Below are 18666 nucleotides of genomic sequence, written 5' to 3' on the forward strand. Positions count from 1 at the left end.
CCAGTGCCGTAATTTATAAGGGTATCGTGAATCACTAATCGTAAAGAATAACGACATTTGTCCTTGTACCAAGAGACAAATACTCCATTAAGCAGAAATGGATACAAACACGCGTCAAAAAGCTCCACCTACCCTCGCCCCCCCTCCACCGCCACCCCTTTCCTTTCCTTCTTCGTTCCTCCGCCTTCCTTTCTCTTCTCTCTCTCCCTCTCTCCTCTCTCTCCTCTCTCCTCTCTCTCTCTCTCTCTCTCTCTCGCCTCTCTCTCTCCATCGGTCTCTCTCCCTCTCTCTCTCTGTTGCCATTCGGTTTATGTTGGCCCTCCAAACTGGGTATAAGACTACACCAAAACGTTGAAATGGTGAAATTAGGCTATGTATTGGAAGTATATATACATAAATATTAAAGCAATTTAATCATTATTGCATTACTATGACAACTAGAATTCATGGAAAACTGTTTATAATAATGAATCGGCGTATGTGTGAAGCCTCCACTAATGTGGCAACGATGATTTTGCCATTCTTAGCATGCAAACATTAAAGGTTACATTTATTTTCTGGCATACGGTTATTAAAGAAATTCAAAATACTAATATAGACTTAAATCAATAAAAAAGTGCTAGCAAAAACAAAAAGCAAAAAAAAAAAAATGTAATCCACTTATCCATAGTCGTTCCTCTATGGTTTTCGGCAGCCAGATGTACGACAAGGTTAGAAACATTGGATTGTATCTACTTTAGAAATATCTGTAATTTTTCGGGGTAATTTTTGTGGTTGCAAAAAAAAAAAGGGATAATATACATGAATTAAATTAACATTTTAAATAACAAAGTAAAGTTGAACTAAATAACGAGTAAAGTTAAACAATTTAGGGAATAAAACTTTGCAGTTTTATACATTCAACTTCCCTGCCAGATATATACGTACTTAGCTATAGACTCCGTCGTCTCCGACAGAATTCAATTTCATACATTCAACTTACCTGTCAGATATATACATAGCTATCGACTCCGTCGTCCCCGACAGAAATTCAAATTTCGCGGCACTCGCTACAGGTAGGTCAGGTGATCTACCGCCTGCTCTGGGTGGCAGGACTAGGAACTATTCCCGTTTTCTAATCAGATCTCTCTGTCGCCGGCGGTATCAACATTGTTGTTACTTCCTCCTGACTAGAATTCATTTTTCGCAAAGCTTTTGATCATCTCTTCGCTGATATTTGGTGACGTACTTGGATCGTTGTTTGGCATTCGCTATCGTGGACTGTTTTTTGGACTTGGTTTTTGGAATTCGTGAATATGTCTGACTCTAGTGTTAGTTTCAGAGTGTGTGTGAATGAGGGCTGGTAATGGTGAGGATTCCGAAAGCTTCGGTAGATCCTCATAGCTACTTGTAGTGGGTGTAGAATGGTTGAATGCTCGATTGAGAATACGTGTAACGAGTGTGAGAAATTGAGTGCACAAGAGTGGGAAGAATCTAACTTCTTACTTGAAGAAGTTAGAGAAAGATAGAGAGAGGAAGGCGGCTTATAAAAACCCGCAGAATGTCTACATCATGATTTGCTGTCTAGTTCTGTAGCTTCTTCCTCTGATAATCATGCCATTCTGTTTCAGCCCGTTCACAAATTGCTAATCCCTCTAGTTCTGCTTCGGAAATAGCGGAACTCAGAGCTTCCCTTCAGAAAATGCAGGAAAAAGTCGCAGCATTGGAAGGTAAGGAAAGTGAATGTGGTTTCGCTAGTGATATTAGTGTCCCCAGTGTGGAGGGGGCGTCGGTGGTCGTCTCTGCGACGCTCCCAGGCCTAGACCTCTTCCAAGCTCCCTGGCCCGGAGGAGAAGGAAAGTCGAAAGCCGTACGGGGGTTGTGGAGAATCCCCAACGATCAGGCAGTCCCTTCGGCAGAATCGATCATATCACAAACTGCCAAGGGAACGCTATAGGAAAAGCGTCCTTCGAGAGTGCTTTTCGCCGTCTAGTTCGCCTTCTCCGAGAAGAGGATGGAAGGAGTCGAAACTTTCCCGTCCTCTGAAGAGGAGTATGAAAGAACATGAACTCAATTCTAGTCCCGAGCGCTTCTCTGAAGAAGGAGCGCCTTCGGTAATAAAGAAGGCTAGAATACATTCAGACTCTGGGTCTGGAAGGGATCCTAGAGCGCCTTCCAGATCTCCCTCTCCTGATTCGAAAGATTCCTCAACCAGGAAAATTTTAATGAATATGCAAGAACAATTAGCCTCGTTAGTAGGAACTCTATATAAGAGCCTACTCGTAAGAAGGATGATAGGCTTCCTATTAAAAGATCTAAATACCGATCTCCTGTCGGGCGCGAACGCACCCTTCAGGGAGTTGTCGCACAGCGGCATCTCTGGGGGGAGCAATGCGTTAGACAGGAGAGAAGTAAGAAAGGAAGTTACTCCTGTCAAGAGTACGGCGCCAACCAGGAGCCAGGCTCCGAGTAGGCGCAAAGAGCCAGAGTATGCAGTACAACATTCAAGATCTTCAACCAAGCGCCAAGAGTTAGCTGAAGAGGAAGATCCTGTTAGGAGTAGAGCGCTTGTTAGACGGAAAGCGCCTACCGAATCAATACTCCTACTAAAACACCAGACGCATTCTAAGGATCAGGAGTATTTGGAGCGACGTACTCCTACCAGGCGATACTCCTCCCCCAGGCGCCAGGAGTATTCTGAACTTAATACTCCTCCCAGGCGCCAGGAGTATTCCGAACCTTATACGCCTCCCAGGCGCCAGGAGTATTCTGAACTTTAATACTCCTCCCAGGCGCCAGGAGTATTCGGAACAAGATGCGCCTACTAGAAGCCAGGAGTATTCGAGGCGCTCTGCGCCTGCCAAGCGCCAGGAGTATTCCAAACACGTTACTCCTGCCAGGCGAGATACTCCTGCTGTACACCAGGCGCATTCCTTGTATGAAGAGCCTGACATTCGAAAGAGAGTAAGGGAAGAATCAGAAGAAAGAAGGGAGCCTTCTCCTTCCGAGCCTATGAACCCAGAAGATGCCTCGGAGGATGAAATGAAGGAAGGATCTTCTAATTACAAAGTTCTTTCGTCCCTTCTATTGGAGGAATATGGAGACTCGGTTAACGCCAGCCGCTCCTCCTTCTCCACGCTCTCTGTTCTCGAGCACGAAAACACACAAGTCTTCCTCTTTCCTAAAAATGGAAGCCGCATATCTATGAGGAGGGCGCTTCAATCTCTTGACTCTGGTTCAAGAAGAAGAAGGAGTTAGGAAGGACGGTCTTTTGTATGCCTCCCGCTAAACTTACAGGGAGGAGAGGCATTTGGTACGAAACGGGAGAGAATATGGGATTGTCTCTGTCCGTTCAGCTGAGTCAGACTTCTCGAGTTTAGTAGATTCATCGAGAAGACACGCCTTGAATGGCAGCGAAAGTAACATGGGGGCTTTCGGAAACGGACCACCTCCTCAAGGGGCTTTTCACACTTTAGAAGTTTTTAACTTCTTAGATTGGTCCCTTGGGGTTCTGGCCAAGAAATCTCATGAAAAGGAACAAAAACTGGACCCAGAAACCCTAAATAGCATCCTCACCTGCATTGATAAGGCTGTTCAGGATGGATCGGCTGAGGTATGCTCCCTCTTTGGTGCAGGAGTTTTTTAAAGAAGAGGGCGGTTCACAGTGCTTTCCTCACGAAGGCCGTCTCTCCTTCGCAGAGAGCCGCCTTATTGTTTGCGCCTCTCTCAGAACACCTTTTTCCCTCGCAGTTGGTGAAGGATATTGCGCATTCTCTGACTGCTGAAAGGCCACCCAGGATCTCCTAGACAATCCTCAAGGAAAAATAGGCCTGTGGCCAGTGAGGAAAAGAAAGTGGCTCGTCCAGCTCAGCAGCAGCCCTTTCGAGGAGGTCTTCCAGCTAGATCTATCGCCAGAAGGAAGTCAACCGAAAAAGAGGGCAGGTCTTCCTTCCGTCCCTTTAAGAAAGGAAAGTGAGAATTCTGTCCTCCAGACACCTGTAGGAGCCAGGTTACATTCATTTGCGAAAGCCTGGGAAGACATAGGAGCGAACTCCTTGGACGATGTCGATCATCAAGAAGGGTATCGCATCCCATTAAAGGACATCCCTCCCTTGACAACATCACCGAGGGAATTGTCCGCCAGATACAGGGACCCTGTTCTGATGGGATACTCTCGTCAGATGGTGGAACAGATGTGGGACAAAAGAGCAATAGAGCTAGTGCTGGATTGCAGCTCCCCGGGGGGGTTTTACAATCGCTTGTTTCTTGTAGCAAAAACGCCTCGGGGGGCATGGAGACCGGTACTGGATGTAAGTGCGCTGAACAAATTCGTAGAACAACAGAAGTTCAGCATGGAAACGTCTGCTTCAGTCCTTGCAGCACTGCGGCAAGGAGATTGGATGGCGTCCCTAGACCTTCAGGACGCATATTTCCACATCCCGATCCACCATTCGTCGAGGAAGTACCTTCGATTTATGTTCGAGGGAAGAATCTATCAATTCAGGGCCCTGTGTTTCGGCCTTTCCACGGCTCCTCAAGTCTTCACGGACGTGATGAAAAATGTAGCAAGACATTTACATTTGAAAGGGATAAACGTCTCCCTGTACCTGGACGACTGGCTCATCAGAGCCAGGTCTCAAAAGCAGTGTTGGAGGACCTGTCAACAACACTGAATTGACAAAATCATTGGGATTGATCGTGAACCTCGAGAAGTCTCAGATGATCCCCAGCCAGAACGTGGTTTATCTGGGGATTCAGATGGATTCTCGGGGTTTTCGAGTTTTTCCATCTCAAGAGAGAATAAAGAAAGGCTGTGCCACAGTATCGAACTTTTTAGGGAAAGAGCGCACTTCAGCGAGGGAATGGCTGAGCCTTCTGGGGACCCTTTCCTCGCTCGAACAGTTCTTTCTCCTAGGAAGACTACATCTTCGTCCGCTTCAGTTCTTCCTGAGAAGAAGTTGGAGTTGGAAGACAGGACAGCTCTCGGACACGTTTCCAATCTCGGTGGAAATAAAAACTCATTTAAAGTGGTGGGTGATTCCCTTAAAAGAAAACAAAGGAGTGTCCCTGCAAGTACGGAACCCAAGCCTGACATTGTTCTCAGACGCCTCGGAGTCGGGCTGGGGTGCAACATTGGGATCAAAGAAAGTGTCAGGCACCTGGTCGGCAGAACAGGTGTCATGGCACATAAATTGCAAGGAGCTTTTAGCATTCACCTTTGCGCTAAAGAAAGCTTCGAACACATAGTCAGAGGCAAAATCGTACAGATAAACTCAGACAATACGACAGCTCCTGGCTTATGTCAAGAAACAAGGAGGGGACGCACTCTTTCGCTCTGTACGAGCTGGCAAGAGATCTATTGATTTGGGCGAACCAAGGAAGGTAGTTCTTCTAACAAGGTTTGTCCAAGGGGAGAGGAATGTGAGAGCGGACAGATTGAGCAGGAGGTTCCAGGTCCTTCCCACAGAATGGACACTCCACTCAGAAGTCTGTCAGAGCCTTGGCTCCTTTGGGGGAAGCCTCAAATAGATCTTTTCGCCACATTCCTCTCCAAAAGGATAGACACATTTTGTGCCCTGGTGGAAGATCCCGGGCTTATGCAGACGCCTTCCTCCTGGACTGGTCAGGGATAGACGTTTACGCTTTTCCCCCGTTCAAGATACTGGGGGAAGTAGTCAGAAAATTCGTGGCATCCGAAGGAACCAAAATGACTCTGATTGCTCCGTATTGGCCAGCTCAAATTTGGTTCACAGAGGTGATGGAGTGGACAGTGGACTTCCCCAGATTCTCTTCCAAACAGAATAGATCTGCTCAAAACAAACCCCACTTCGAGGTACCATCAAAATCTACCCGTTCTTGCTCTGACTGCCTTTCGACTATCTGAAAGACTTGTCAGAGCGAGAGGGTTTTCTCGCCAGGCAGCAAGCGCAATTGCTAGAGCCCGCAGATCATCTACTAGGCGAGTGTACCAATCGAAGTGGGAAGTTTTCAGAAACTGGTGCAGGTCGAAGAAGCTGTCCTCTTCCAGTACCTCTGTGACCGAAATTGCGGATTTCCTTCTGTTTCTTAGAGAGTCGCATCTCTCGGTACCGACTATTAAGGGGTACAGGAGTATGCTGTCAGCAGTCTTTAGAAACAAGGGATTAGATCTAACGAATGATAAGGATTTGCACCGACCTCATTCGTTCCTTCGAAACATCAAAGTCACTTGAACCTAAGGTTCCAAGCTGGAACTTAGATGTGGTTCTTAAATTTCTATCCTCAGAAGAATTCGAACCCCTACACACTGCTTCTTTTCGTAATATCACTAGAAAGTGTTTGTTTCTGATGTCTCTTGCAACGGCAAAAAGGGTCAGTGAGTTGCACGCCCTTGAATCAAGAGTTGGCTTCAAAGGAGACTCTGCAATTTGTTCATTTCAGTCTCTCTTTCTTGCCAAAAACGAAAACCCTTCGAATCCCTGTGCCAGGAGCTTCGAAGTGAAAGGACTTTCTAGTTTGGTGGGCAGAGAGGCAGAAAGATCCCTTTGCCAGTAGAGAACTCTAAAATTTTATCTGGACAGGAAGAGCAGTTGGGGGGTTTCGCAAAAAGGTCTTTGGTGCTCAGTAAAAGACCCCAAGAGAGCAATGTCCAAGAACGCCTTAGCCTTCTTTGTTAGAAGTGTTATTATGGAAGCTCATAAGAATTGTTCCAGATGATTCTTTTAATCTTTAAGAGTGAGAGCCCATGAAGTTAGGGCAATCGCAACCTCTGTGGCGTTCCAAAGAAATATGTCACTCAAGAACATTTTGGACGCAAACTTATTGGAGATGCAACTCCGTGTTTGCATCTCATTATTTAAAAGACGTGCGAGCTACGTATGAGAAATGTTTTTCTTTAGGTCCGTTTGTGTCAGCACAGACGGTTCTGGGTAAAGGAGAAAGCACCAATCCATTAAATTGTGTACGTAACCCTCTTGTCGGATGTGTTCTCGTGTTTTTCGGTGCATGGGAGTGTCAGTTGTCGCACAAGCGGCCTTCACTTCGCTTCATTTGAAAATCGAGTGACAGCTGACTATTAGAGGGGTACAAAATTTTTATTTTTGTATGTATGAGTTTTGAGTTTGTGGTTGTTTGCTAAGAGTTTGGGGATAACTCTTTGGGCAATCTTAGAACTAACACGGGTTAGGATCGGGTGATCGGGATTGGTTGTGTGCTCCTTAAATAAAATGCGTGTTGTCATATAAGCGGATGTGCTCCCATTGACAAAACGCCAGTTAGGTTCTGTCGAGTAAGTGGAAGAGACCCCATCGACAGATCCACAAGAACTCTTGGCCACAGATCACTATCTCGCTAAGGCTCTTGAGATGAAGCAGACTCCTGGGCAGTAGCCACGAAGTCTTCCATCTAATAAGGTAGGAACTAAGGTTTATTTATACCTACAACATATGTTGTTTACCTGTCTAGTCAGTTAGTTAGCTGTCTCTTGCCCTCCACCAAAGGGTGTCAATCAGCTATGTATATATCTGACAGGTAAGTTGAATGTCTGAAAATGACATTGTTATGATACAATAAAGTTTCATACATACTACCTGCAGATATATACAATTGAAGACACCCAGCCTCCCTGCAGGAGACAGTGGAAGAGAGAATCTGATTAGAAAACAGGAATAGTTCCTAGTCCTGCCACCCAGAGCAGGGCGTAGATCACCTGACCTACCTGTAGCGAGTGCCGCGAAATTTTGAATTTCTGTCGGGGACGACGGAGTCGTAGCTATGTATATATCTGCCAGGTAAGTATGTATGAAACTTTATTGTATCATAACAATATCATATTTCGCGGCACACGCTACCGGTAGGTCAGGTGATCTACCGCCCTGCCCTGGGTGGCAGGACTAGGAACCATTCCCGTTTTCTAATCAGAATTCTTCTGTCGCCCGGGCCATCAACATTGTTTTGTTGGTTCGTCTCAATTGGTTTTTCTTTTGTTTTTTCACCGGCAATTGATCTTCTGACCGACTTTTGGGTGACGTATCTGGATTGGTTGGATGGCATACGCTTTTGTGGACTGTTTTGTGGACTTGATTTTGGATTTTTCTTTAAAAATGTCTGACTCTGGAATGGTTGTGAGACGTTTTGTGAATGTAGGCTGTAAGGTGAGGTTGCCGAAAGCTTCGGTAGACCCTCACACGGTATGCCAGGGTTTTGCAGGGAGTATGAATGTTCTTTTACTAATACTTGCAAGGAATGTGAGAATTTGAGTGAGAACGAATGGAAGAATCTAACTAATTATTAAAAAAGTTAGAGAGAGAAAGAGTGAGGAAGGCTTCTTATAGAAGTTTAAGTAGTTCGAGATCTGAAACTAATTCCTAGCTTGGGATCTTCCCCAAGGGTAAGTATTGCTACTTCTCCTTCCATTGCAGCCCCTTCTCCTATTGCAGAACCTGTAGATTCAGCGAAAGAACTTGCGGATCTAAAAGCAGCCTTCAAGTTGATGGAAAAACAAAATGGCTGCCATACAAGGTAAGGCTAGTGATTATTCAGTGGACAGTGATATGAGTGTCCCCAGTGTAGTGGAGGGGGCATCTGGTCGGCTCAGCAACGCTCCTAGGTCTAGACCTCTTCCAAGCTCACATGCCCAGAGGAGAAGGAATGTCGAAAACCGACAGGTGTCCCTTCGGCGGTTTCTGTGACACCCCAGACTGCCAAGGATCGCTATTGTAAAAGCGTCCTGCGTGAGTGTTTTTCGTCGTCGGGATCTTCATCTCCGAGACGTGATTGGAGGGATTCAGATCGATCTCGACCACTCAAGAGGAGTTGGAAGGCTCCGACGATTGATTCGAGCCCAGAAAACTTCCCTGAGGAGTCTCCTTCGGGAGTGAAGAAGGCAAGAAGAGCCATTCTTTCAACCAGAGTGAGAAGGAGGCAGGAGGTGGAGGCTATGGACTCCTCCCCTCCTCCTTCCCCTCCTCCCGAAGAGGATAAAGAGGAGGTTACGAAGAGGTTCATGATGGCTATGCAAGAGCAGATTTCGTCTTTTGTAGGAGTTCTGTCAAAGGAGCCTCCTAGAAGGAAAGACTCTTCCCTTCCGATCAAAAGATCCTCCAGTACATATGGAGGTATCTTCCGCCAGGATCAATGCTCCTACTCGAGGTGAGGTTTCCTGTATGAACCTGGATGAACCTATCAGACGTCTGGCACCGGCCAGGACGCGAGGAGTCACCCAGGAGGCAGGAGCCAAGAGCCAGGAGTGAGGAGTCAACCAGGGAGGCAGGAAGGCAAGAGCCAGGAGTGTGGAGTCATCAGGCAGGAGCCAGGAGGCAAGAGCCAGGAGGCAAGAAGCAGGAGTCAGGAGTCAGGAGTCAAGAGGCAGGAGTCAGGAGGTCAGGATCAGGAGGTGGAGCAGGAGTCCGGAGGTCAGGAGGCCAGGAGTCCGGAGTCAGGAGGCAGGAACAGTCGGAGGGCGGAGGCCAGGAGTAGGAGCCAGGAGCCGGAGGGCAGGAGTCAGGAGGCAAGAGTCAAGAGCCAGGAGGCAGGAGTCGGAGACGTCTTCCTGGAATTTATGATCTTCTCCAAATAGGAGCTCCTCTCCTTCAGATCGTAGGAGGTCTTGGAAGGACTCTCCCTCCAAACGTGAGCTTTCTCCTTCGTCTGATCGAGGTTTAGACGATTTTGTCTGATGACGAACCTCCTGCAAATGAGGGACTCTCGAGTTATAAGGTCTTTTAGCCTCCCATTACTGCTACAAGAGTTTGGAGACTCTCTTAGTCCGGCGGCTCCTCCTTCTCCTCGTTCTCTCTTTTCGAGCTCGGCTACGGCAAAATCTTCGGCCTTTCTGAAAATGAAGCCTGCAATATCTATGAAGAAGGCACTCCATTCTTTAGATTCTTGGATGGACAAGAAGAAAGAGTTGGGAAAGACGGTATTCTGCATGCCTCCTTCCAAACTACATGGAAAGAGAGGTATTTGGTATGGGACAGGAGAGACTATGGGTCTTTCTCTGCCTGCCTCGGCAGATGCAGACTTTTCCAATTTAGTGGAGGCCTCTAGACGTCACTCCTTAGGATCGGTCAGATCGACGTGGAGCACTTCGGAGTTGAACCACTTTCTAAAGGGACTTTTTGTCACTTTAGAGGTGTTCAACTTTCTGGATTGGTCACTCGGAGATTCTGGGCCAACAAATCTAAAGATCCGGAGTTTCTTAAAAAACAGAGATTCTCCATAGCGTCTTGTCTTGCATGGACAAGGCAGTACAGGACGGTTCGGGAGAAGTGGCTTCCCTTTTTGGTGCTGGTCTCCTGAAGAAGAGATCAGTATATGGATCCCTAGTATCAAAAGGGGTTTCTCCGAGCCAGAGGACTGCTTTATTGTTCGCCCCTCTGTCGGATCATCTGTTTCCTTCTCAGTAGTCAAGGATATATCTCGCTCGCTAACTGAGAAGGCGACACAGGACCTACTAACACAAAGTCCAAGAAAGGACGCCCTTTAGTGTCGGCGATTAAGAAGGACTCTCGTCCTCCTCAGCAGCCCTTTCGTGGAGGTGCAGCGGCTCGTCCCCCTGCCAGAAAGAAGAGCTCTGACAAGAGAGGAAGGTCTTCCTTTAGGCCTTTCAAGAAAACCAAATGACTTGTTGCTCCTTCAAGCACCAGTGGGCGCCAGACTCCTGAACTTTGCAGGAGTATGGGCAAAAAAAGGGGAGCCGACCCTTGGTCAGTGTCGGTCCTAAAGAAAGGATATGTAATCCCCTTCGAGGACAGCCATCCCTAACATCTACGCCTCGGGAACTGTCAGCGAGGTACAGAGACCCTGTAATGAGAAAGACTCTCCTTCAAATGGTGGAACAAATGTGGGAAAAGGAGGCCATCGAACTTGTGCAGGATCCACACTCCCTGGGATTTTACAATCGCCTTTTTCTAGTACCAAAGCATCGGGGGGGTGGAGACCAGTTCTGGACGTAAGCGCTCTGAATCGCTTTGTTCAGAAAAAGAAGTTTCGCATGGAAACGTCCGCTTCAGTAATGTCGGCTCTTCGTCAGGAGATTGGATGGTCTCTCTGGACTGCAAGATGCGTATTTCCACGTTCCCATTCATCATTGTTCAAAGAAAATATCTTCGGTTGTAATAGGAGACAAGATTTTTCAATTCAGGGCTCTGTGCTTCGGTCTGTCTACAGCTCCGCAAGTATTCACCAACCTGATGGCGAATGTGGCAAGATGGCTTAACCTAGAGGGAATAAACATCTCCCTCTACTTGGACGACTGGCTGATCAGGGCCAAGTCGGAGATTCAGTGCTTGGAGGACTTATCAGTAACAAGGAACATGATAGAATCGCTGGGATTACTCGTGAACCTCGAGAAATCGCAGCTGATCCCCAGCCAGAGCTTGGTCTATCTGGGGATTCAGATGGATTCTCGGGGGGGTTTTCGAGTATTTCCTTCGCGAGAAAGAATCACTCGAGGTTTGTCGAAAATCTTGAGCTTCTTAAAGAGAAAGAACAGTTCAGCGAGGGATTATCTGAGCCTTTTAGGGACCTGTCCTCACTAGAAAAGTTCTTCTCTCTGGGGAGGCTTCACCTTCGCCCTCTTCAGTTTTCTGAAATGTGTGGGAGTTGGAATACGGGGACAACTCTCGGACATCTTCCCGCTTCCACAAGAGGTAAAAGATCATTTGAAGTGGTGGATCCTTCCTCTTCAAAAAGAACGAAGGCGTATCGCTTGCCCTGCAGAACCCATACCAAGTGTTATATTCCGACGCTTCGGAGTTGGGATGGGGAGCGACGCTAGGAGCAAGGGAGGTGTCAGGCACCTGGACAAAGGAACAGGTGTCCTGGCACATCAATTGCAAAGAACTAGTGGCCATACACCTAGCCTTAAAGTTCTTCGAAGAGATAGTCAGAGCGGGGTGATACAGATAAACTCGGACACACCACGGCTCTGGCTTACATACGCAAGCAAGGAGGCACGCACTCTTTCTCCCTCTTTCAGTTAACAAGACACCTGTTAACCTAGACAGAAGAAAGAGGCATAACTCTCCTCACAAGATTTGTTCAAGGATAAAGAATGTGAGAGCGGACAGACTGAGCAGGAGGAATTAGGTCCTTCCCACAGAATGGACTCTACACGAAGAAGTGTGTCGAAGTCTTTGGTCCCTGTGGGGAGACCTCACATAGACCTGTTTGCGACGTTTCCTCTCCAAAAGAATAGAGATCTTTTGCTCTCTAGTGGAAGATCGAGAGCCTTCGCAAATAGACGCGTTCTCCTGGATTGGTCGGGTGTGGGACGCTTACGGCCTTTCCCCCGTTCAAGATCCTGGGGGAAGTGCTCAGGAAGTTCGTAGCGTCAAAGAACACGAAGTTGACACTAATAGCCCCATTTTGGCCAGCCCAGGAATGGTTCACGGAGGTACTGGAGTGGATAGTGGACTTCCCCAGATCTCTTCCAAAAACAGACCAGATCTACACACAGCCCCACTTCGAGAGGTTTCATCACAACCTCCCAGGTCTCGCTCTGACTGCCTTTCGACTATCGAAAGACTTGTCAGAGCGAGGGGCTTTTCTCGCAAGGCTGCGGGCTCTATCGCTAGAGCCCGCAGAGCTTCGACGAGAAGAGTATACCAATCGAAGTGGGAAGTCTTTAGGAGGTGGTGTAAGAGTCAGAAGCTGTCCTCCTCCAGTACCTCTATAGTGAATATTGCCGATTTCCTCCTCTTTCTGAGAGAGGAATCACACCTTTCTGTCTCAACAATAAAGGGATACAGAAGCATGCTGTCTTCAGTATTTAGAAATCGAGGGCTAGATATTGCAGACAACAAAGATCTAAACCGATCTAATTAGATCCTTTGAAACTTCAAAAGCAGCAACTCCTAGAACACCTAGTTGAATCTGACGTGGTCCTGAAATTCCTTTCATCGGATAAATTCGAGCCTTTACATATGGCTTCCTTCCGCGACGTCACTAGGAAATGCTTATTCCTGTTGTCTCTCGCTACAGCCAAAGAGGACAGCGAATTGCACGCTCTAGATTCCACAGTGGGGTTTCAAAGAGATGCTGCCATCTGTTCGTTCCAGACAATGTTTCTGGCGCAAGAACGAAAAACCCGTCAAAACCTTGGACCAGAAGCTTTGAAGTAAAAGGTCTATCTAACCTCGTAGGCAGAGAGATAGAGAGGTCTCTCTGTCCAGTGAGAGCTCTTAAATTTTATTTAGAGAGGAAGAGACAGATGGGAGCTTGTCAACAAGGTCTTGGTGTGCGGTGAAGAACCCCAAGAGACTCATGTCCAAGAACGCCTTAGCTTTCTTTGTGAGAAGCGTAATTACGGACGCTCACAAGAACTGCTCGGAGGAATCCTTCGGTCTTCTAAAGGTCAAGACCCATGAGGTGAGAGCAGTAGCAACATCCTTGGCGTTCCAAAAGAATATGTCTCTTAAAAATATCATTGAGACTACATATTGAGGTGCAATTCAGTGTTTGCATCTCATTATCTGAAGGATGTGAGAGTGACCTATGAGAAGTGCTTCTCTCTAGGTCCATTTGTATCAGCAGATACAGTGCTGGGTCTTGGAGCAAAGACTGATCCTTAAAATGTGTTTTTATCGTACATAAACCCACTTGTCAGATATAGTGCTTGGTTTTCTATTAGCAAGCTCACGGATGTCGCACGGGAGCATAGTGTCATTGCTGGTAGGGGATCAAGGGTATGTATGGCTGGTCGGGGAGTACAAAATTTTTTTTGTATATTTTGTAAAAATGAAAGTGTAATTATGTTTCGAGTTTTTGTTGTTTGTAAGGAGTTCGGGGATAACTCCTTGCAATCTTAGAACTAACATGGATGTTAGGATCAGGTGATCAGGATCGGTGTTGTGCTCCTTGAACAAGGTGTATTGTCATGTTAGTGGAATAGCACCCAATGACAAAGGCCTTTAGGCTCTGCCGAGTAAGTGGATAAGACCCCATTGGCAGACCCACAAGAACTCTTAGCCATAGATCAATATCTCGCTGAGGCTCTTGAGGCTAAGCAGACTCCAAGGCAGTAGCCGCGAAGTCTTCAGCCTAATAAGGTAGGAACCAAGGGTTTATTAATACCTACAACATATGTTGTTTACCTGTCTATTTCAGTAGTTAGCTGTCTCTTACCCACCACCAATGGGTGCTAATCAGCTAAGTATATATCTGGCAGGGAAGTTGAATGTATAAAAATGATATTGTCATGTTACAATAAAGTTTTATACATACTTACCTGACAGATATATACGATTAATGGTTTTTTTTTTTTTTTTTTTTTTTTTGGCCCACCCAGCCTCCCTGCAGGAGACAGGTGGAAGAGAAGAATTCTGATTAGAAAACGGGAATGGTTCCTAGTCCTGCCACCCAGGGCAGGGCGGTAGATCACCTGACCTACCGGTAGCGTGTGCCGCGAAATTTGAAATTCTGTCGGAGACGACGGAGTCTATAGCTAAGTATATATCTGTCAGGTAAGTATGTATAAAACTTTATTGTAACATGACAATATCATTTTCGTCGTCTGCTGTTCGTAACTGTGTTTGTGGCGCGCGCGCTTAGGAACCAGGAACAGCAACTTGTTTAAAGTGCAATGTGGAGTGAATTGAGACCAAAATGTGTATAATAACAATCAAATAAGCACTGTGGAGTTTCAGTTGTGATGGCAGTAAGGATAAAAACCACCGATTACAAGGTAAAAATGAATTCAGTTCAAACCACCACGGTAGTGGCATACGTCAACAAACAGGGAGGCCTAGTGTCCCTCCCGTTGCACCAGTTGACGCTGCAGGTGCACGAGTGGGCCGTGGCTCACTCGGTAGAGCTGTCACCCCGCTACATTCCAGGCAAGAGGAATGTAATAGCAGACAAGCTCAGCCGTTGGGATCAGGTGATAGGGACTGAATGGTCCCTACACTCAGATGTGGCGGAAAGGCTCTTCAACCTGTGGGGGCGTCCACTAGTGGATCTGTTCGCCACCCGGCACAACAGGAAACTTCAGGTTTTCTTTTCAGCCGTGCCGGACCCATGGGGAGCTGCAGAGGACACTCTTCAACACCCATGGGACAACCCCTTCGCTTATGCCTTTCCCCCGTTCAGCCTGATTCGCAAGGTGATCAGCCGAGTGCTGGCCACCCCGAATCTCAGGATGATCCTGGTGGCTCCCAAATGGCCCCAGGTCATTTGGTATCCGGACCTGCAGAAGCACCGAGAGAGATTCCCCCTTGGCACAACCTTCTCGTCCAGCCACACGTAGAACGGTACCACCGGACAGTCCAGTCTCTACATCTTCACGGCTGGCTGTTATCCACCATCTCTTGCGAGCGAGAGGCTTTTCTCGCAGAGCAGCAACAGAGATGGCTGGACATGTCAGACAGTCCTCTGCAGCTGTGTACCAGGGAAAGTGGGCCGTCTTCTGTGGTTGGTGTCGTAGACGGGGTCTATCTCCTCTCAGAGCCACTCTTCAGCAGGGAGCGGATTTCCTCATTTTTCTTCGCCGAGACAAGCTCCTCTCCATCCCCACAGTCAAAGGATATAGAGCCGCCCTGGTCCTGAAACTGAGGGGAGTGGATATCTCGGACTCATTCGAGATCTCCTTGCTTATGAGGAGCTTTGAGAGGTCTTGCCCACCCAGGGAACTCAGGCCCCCGGGGTGGGATGTGACTCTCGTCCTTAGGAGCCTGACTCGAAGACCCTTCGAGCCACTCCGAGAGTCGTCAGACAGGGATCTGACCCTCAAGACCCTCTTCTTGCTGGCCCTGGCATCGGCGAAGAGAGTAGGCGAACTTCATGGTCTTTCCTTCGACGTTAAACATACCAGGGGATGGGGATCTGTGACGCTCGATTTCGTCCCGAACTTTGTAGCTAAGACTCAGAATCCGTCGGTCCCTGACGATTGGTTCGAGTCTTTCACAATCCCCTCCCTAATGGATTTCACCGACAACGATACGGATGAGATGCTGCTTTGTCCTGTGAGGGCGCTACGGCGCTATCTGAAGAGAACTCGGCACCTCAGGCCTGAGTGTCGACGCCTCTTCGTTAGCACCGGGGTGACCAAGAAAGAAGTATCCAAGAACACTCTTTCTTTCTGGCTACGTGAGGTAATCAGGAGGGCGTACGAAGCTGATGGTAGCGATGACATCCGTACCCTTCGTCCGAGAGCCCACGAAGTCAGAGGTATTGGTCCTTCCCTTGCGTTCCGCAAGAACTCCGTGGCACAGGTCCTGAAGGCAGGGGTCTGGTCTAACCAGACCACCTTCACCTCCTTCTACCTTTGGGATATTGCTCACAGGTCCTTGGACACTTTTTCCTTGGGACCCGTGGTGGCTGCTCAACACATTGTGTAGCTTACCCAGCACCCGAGCGGACAGAACAGCATCGAATCCTGGTGTGACTGCATGATTGGATGAGTGAATGAGAGTGTGACTGGCTTCTCTTCTCATCTTTTTCTCTACCTGTGGGCAGAGGGACGCGGTCGTCACTTCGCTGGAGCAGGATGAGATGCAGGTAAGCTACTCGACCGAGCCCCATCCTATCCCTTTCATTAGGGATAGGAGCGAATATCATCCACTTCCCCCAACAAGGGGGGGAAGTGGAAGCCAACAAGAGACAGACCCATGACTTTATATTGCCTCTTGCAATAGGAACAAGTTCTTGCTTGCTAGTTTTAAGAGGTACGCTTGCCTCCCTCTTATTACTTGGGTCCAGAGGTCTGACGATTGATCCTGCGGTACATACACCGATCAGTTGGGCAGAGGCTAGGATCCCTCCCTCTGCTCTTACAACCAGGGAGGGAGGGAATCCAAGGTTGGGCGAACACCAGTCTGTTCTTAAGACTCAGATTCCTCCCACCTAGAAGTGAATCTTCCTATTGTAAAGGACCGATGGTTTTTGTATTACGTATCGGAACAAGTGGCAATTTATCGAAAATTGCATTTTTCCTAACTATACAAACCTGAGGTCTTTACACATAGTCCCCACCTCATGCCACCCCTCACTTTGCATTTTTCCTGGGCCTAAAGCCAAAAGTGATTCTTCACCTCCCAGTCGCGCAGCGCGCGCAACTGTCGGACAGGCAGTGTAACTACCGAACTCCCTTGTTCGAAGCTTACGACCGTTCCAGCTGCCGTTAGTTACCTACCTATTGTAAAGGACCTCAGGTTTGTATAGTTTTAGGAACATTGCAATTTTTTGACTTTTTTTTTTTTTTGAAATTTTTTTTTTTTTTTTTTTTTTTTTGCTTTTTTTTTTTTTTTTTTTTTTTTTTTTTTTTGGTTGAGTGTCATTAACCTCAGAGCTAATATTATTGTATGCTGCCTGGCCATCCTGGAATGCTATCGAGCATCGCAGTGTTATATATGGGAGCTTTTTGTTAGGTTAGGTTAGTATAGGCCCTTAGCCAATCCCTTCATGAAAACATATGGCTCCCTAATAACTAGTGCATGTGCCGAACCACTCATAACACAAACATATCCAGTCTTTCTCCGATTGTCTTCCCCCACCCAAAAGACCCCCGTGTTCCCAAACCCAAAGGTTTCCAATCATGTTGGATAGAAATGTGAGGTTAGTAAACAATAAACGACACCAGTTTCCTTCATCAGCAACACTAAAAGTATATTTAAATCAATTTCCAAGGTAATAGTTTGTGTTGAGCGATTGCATACAACTTACGCTTTTTTTTTATATTATTGTGGATGAAATTAGTGACAATCAAAATGGAGATATACAGTTGACTAACAATAATTGTAAGCAGTATCAAGGAATCAAGAACCAGAAATTTAAAAAAAATGAAGGCATTGCAAGATTAGGTATATAATACTTTAATATACTCAATACAGTAAATTGTAAGTCTGTATTCTTGGTTCAAAGTACTATAACAGTTAATCTTTCTTTTTTCTCCAGCCTTAAAAGTGGGAGTGCCAGTCGTGAATCAGCAGTTGGTGATCACCTAAGGTCACCATCACATGTTTTGAATGCTCACACAGACTCTATTTACTCTATGATGAGTGCAGATGCGTTTTGTGTAACTGGAACAAATGGTACAATTACGGTATGTTATTGTAAATTTCTAGAATTGTTTTAATAATGAATATACTTCCATAAGGCTTAGAATTGTAAGGTACTGCAGTAGCAATCTTGATACATGATCTATATTTTGGTGAAAGATTGATTTGATATGTAATTCATAAGTAGCACAGCAAGCAAGGAAACCCTTGATTTTTACTTACGATATGTTTTTTCTCGATTCTTACCTGAAACAACAGCATGTTGAGTGTTCTATATTTCCTATACTATTCTTTTTTACTTTACAAATTACAGTGATATAATTGATGGGTTGCCTTTAACAAGCCAAATTTAATTTCTTCATTTAATGATTAATTTTATATACAAACCCATCATTCTATCATTTACAGTAGTACCTCGAGATACGAAATTAATCCATTCAGAGGTCCCTTCGTATCATGAGGTTTTCGTAGCTTGACCACATTTTACATGTAAAATGGCTAATCCGTTCCAAGCCCTCCAAAAACACCCCCGTAAATTTCATAATAAAGCTAAATTGACCTATAAACAATGAAATACTACAACAATTTGGACCATTCAATACTTAATTTTATACATTCAACTTCCCTGCCAGATATATACTTAGCTATAGGACTCCGTCGTCTCCGACAGAATTTCAAATTTCGCGGCACACGCTACAGGTAGGTCAGGTGA

The 18666-nt window shown here is 46.4% G+C and overlaps 1 protein-coding gene across 1 annotated transcript in view; it reads left to right on the top strand.

Moving 5' to 3' along the window:
* LOC135214664 (THO complex subunit 6 homolog) overlaps positions 1 to 18666 on the top strand; it is a 69084-nt gene that overhangs the window by 33495 nt on the left and 16923 nt on the right. The window contains exon 2 of the mRNA XM_064249001.1: positions 17851 to 17998. Within this exon, the coding sequence (XP_064105071.1) occupies positions 17851 to 17998 (148 nt within the window). The remainder of the gene's footprint in view (positions 1 to 17850; positions 17999 to 18666) is intronic.

This window comes from Macrobrachium nipponense, chromosome 46 (assembly GCF_015104395.2).
Source record: "Macrobrachium nipponense isolate FS-2020 chromosome 46, ASM1510439v2, whole genome shotgun sequence".
NCBI classification, from domain to species: Eukaryota; Metazoa; Arthropoda; class Malacostraca; order Decapoda; family Palaemonidae; genus Macrobrachium; species Macrobrachium nipponense.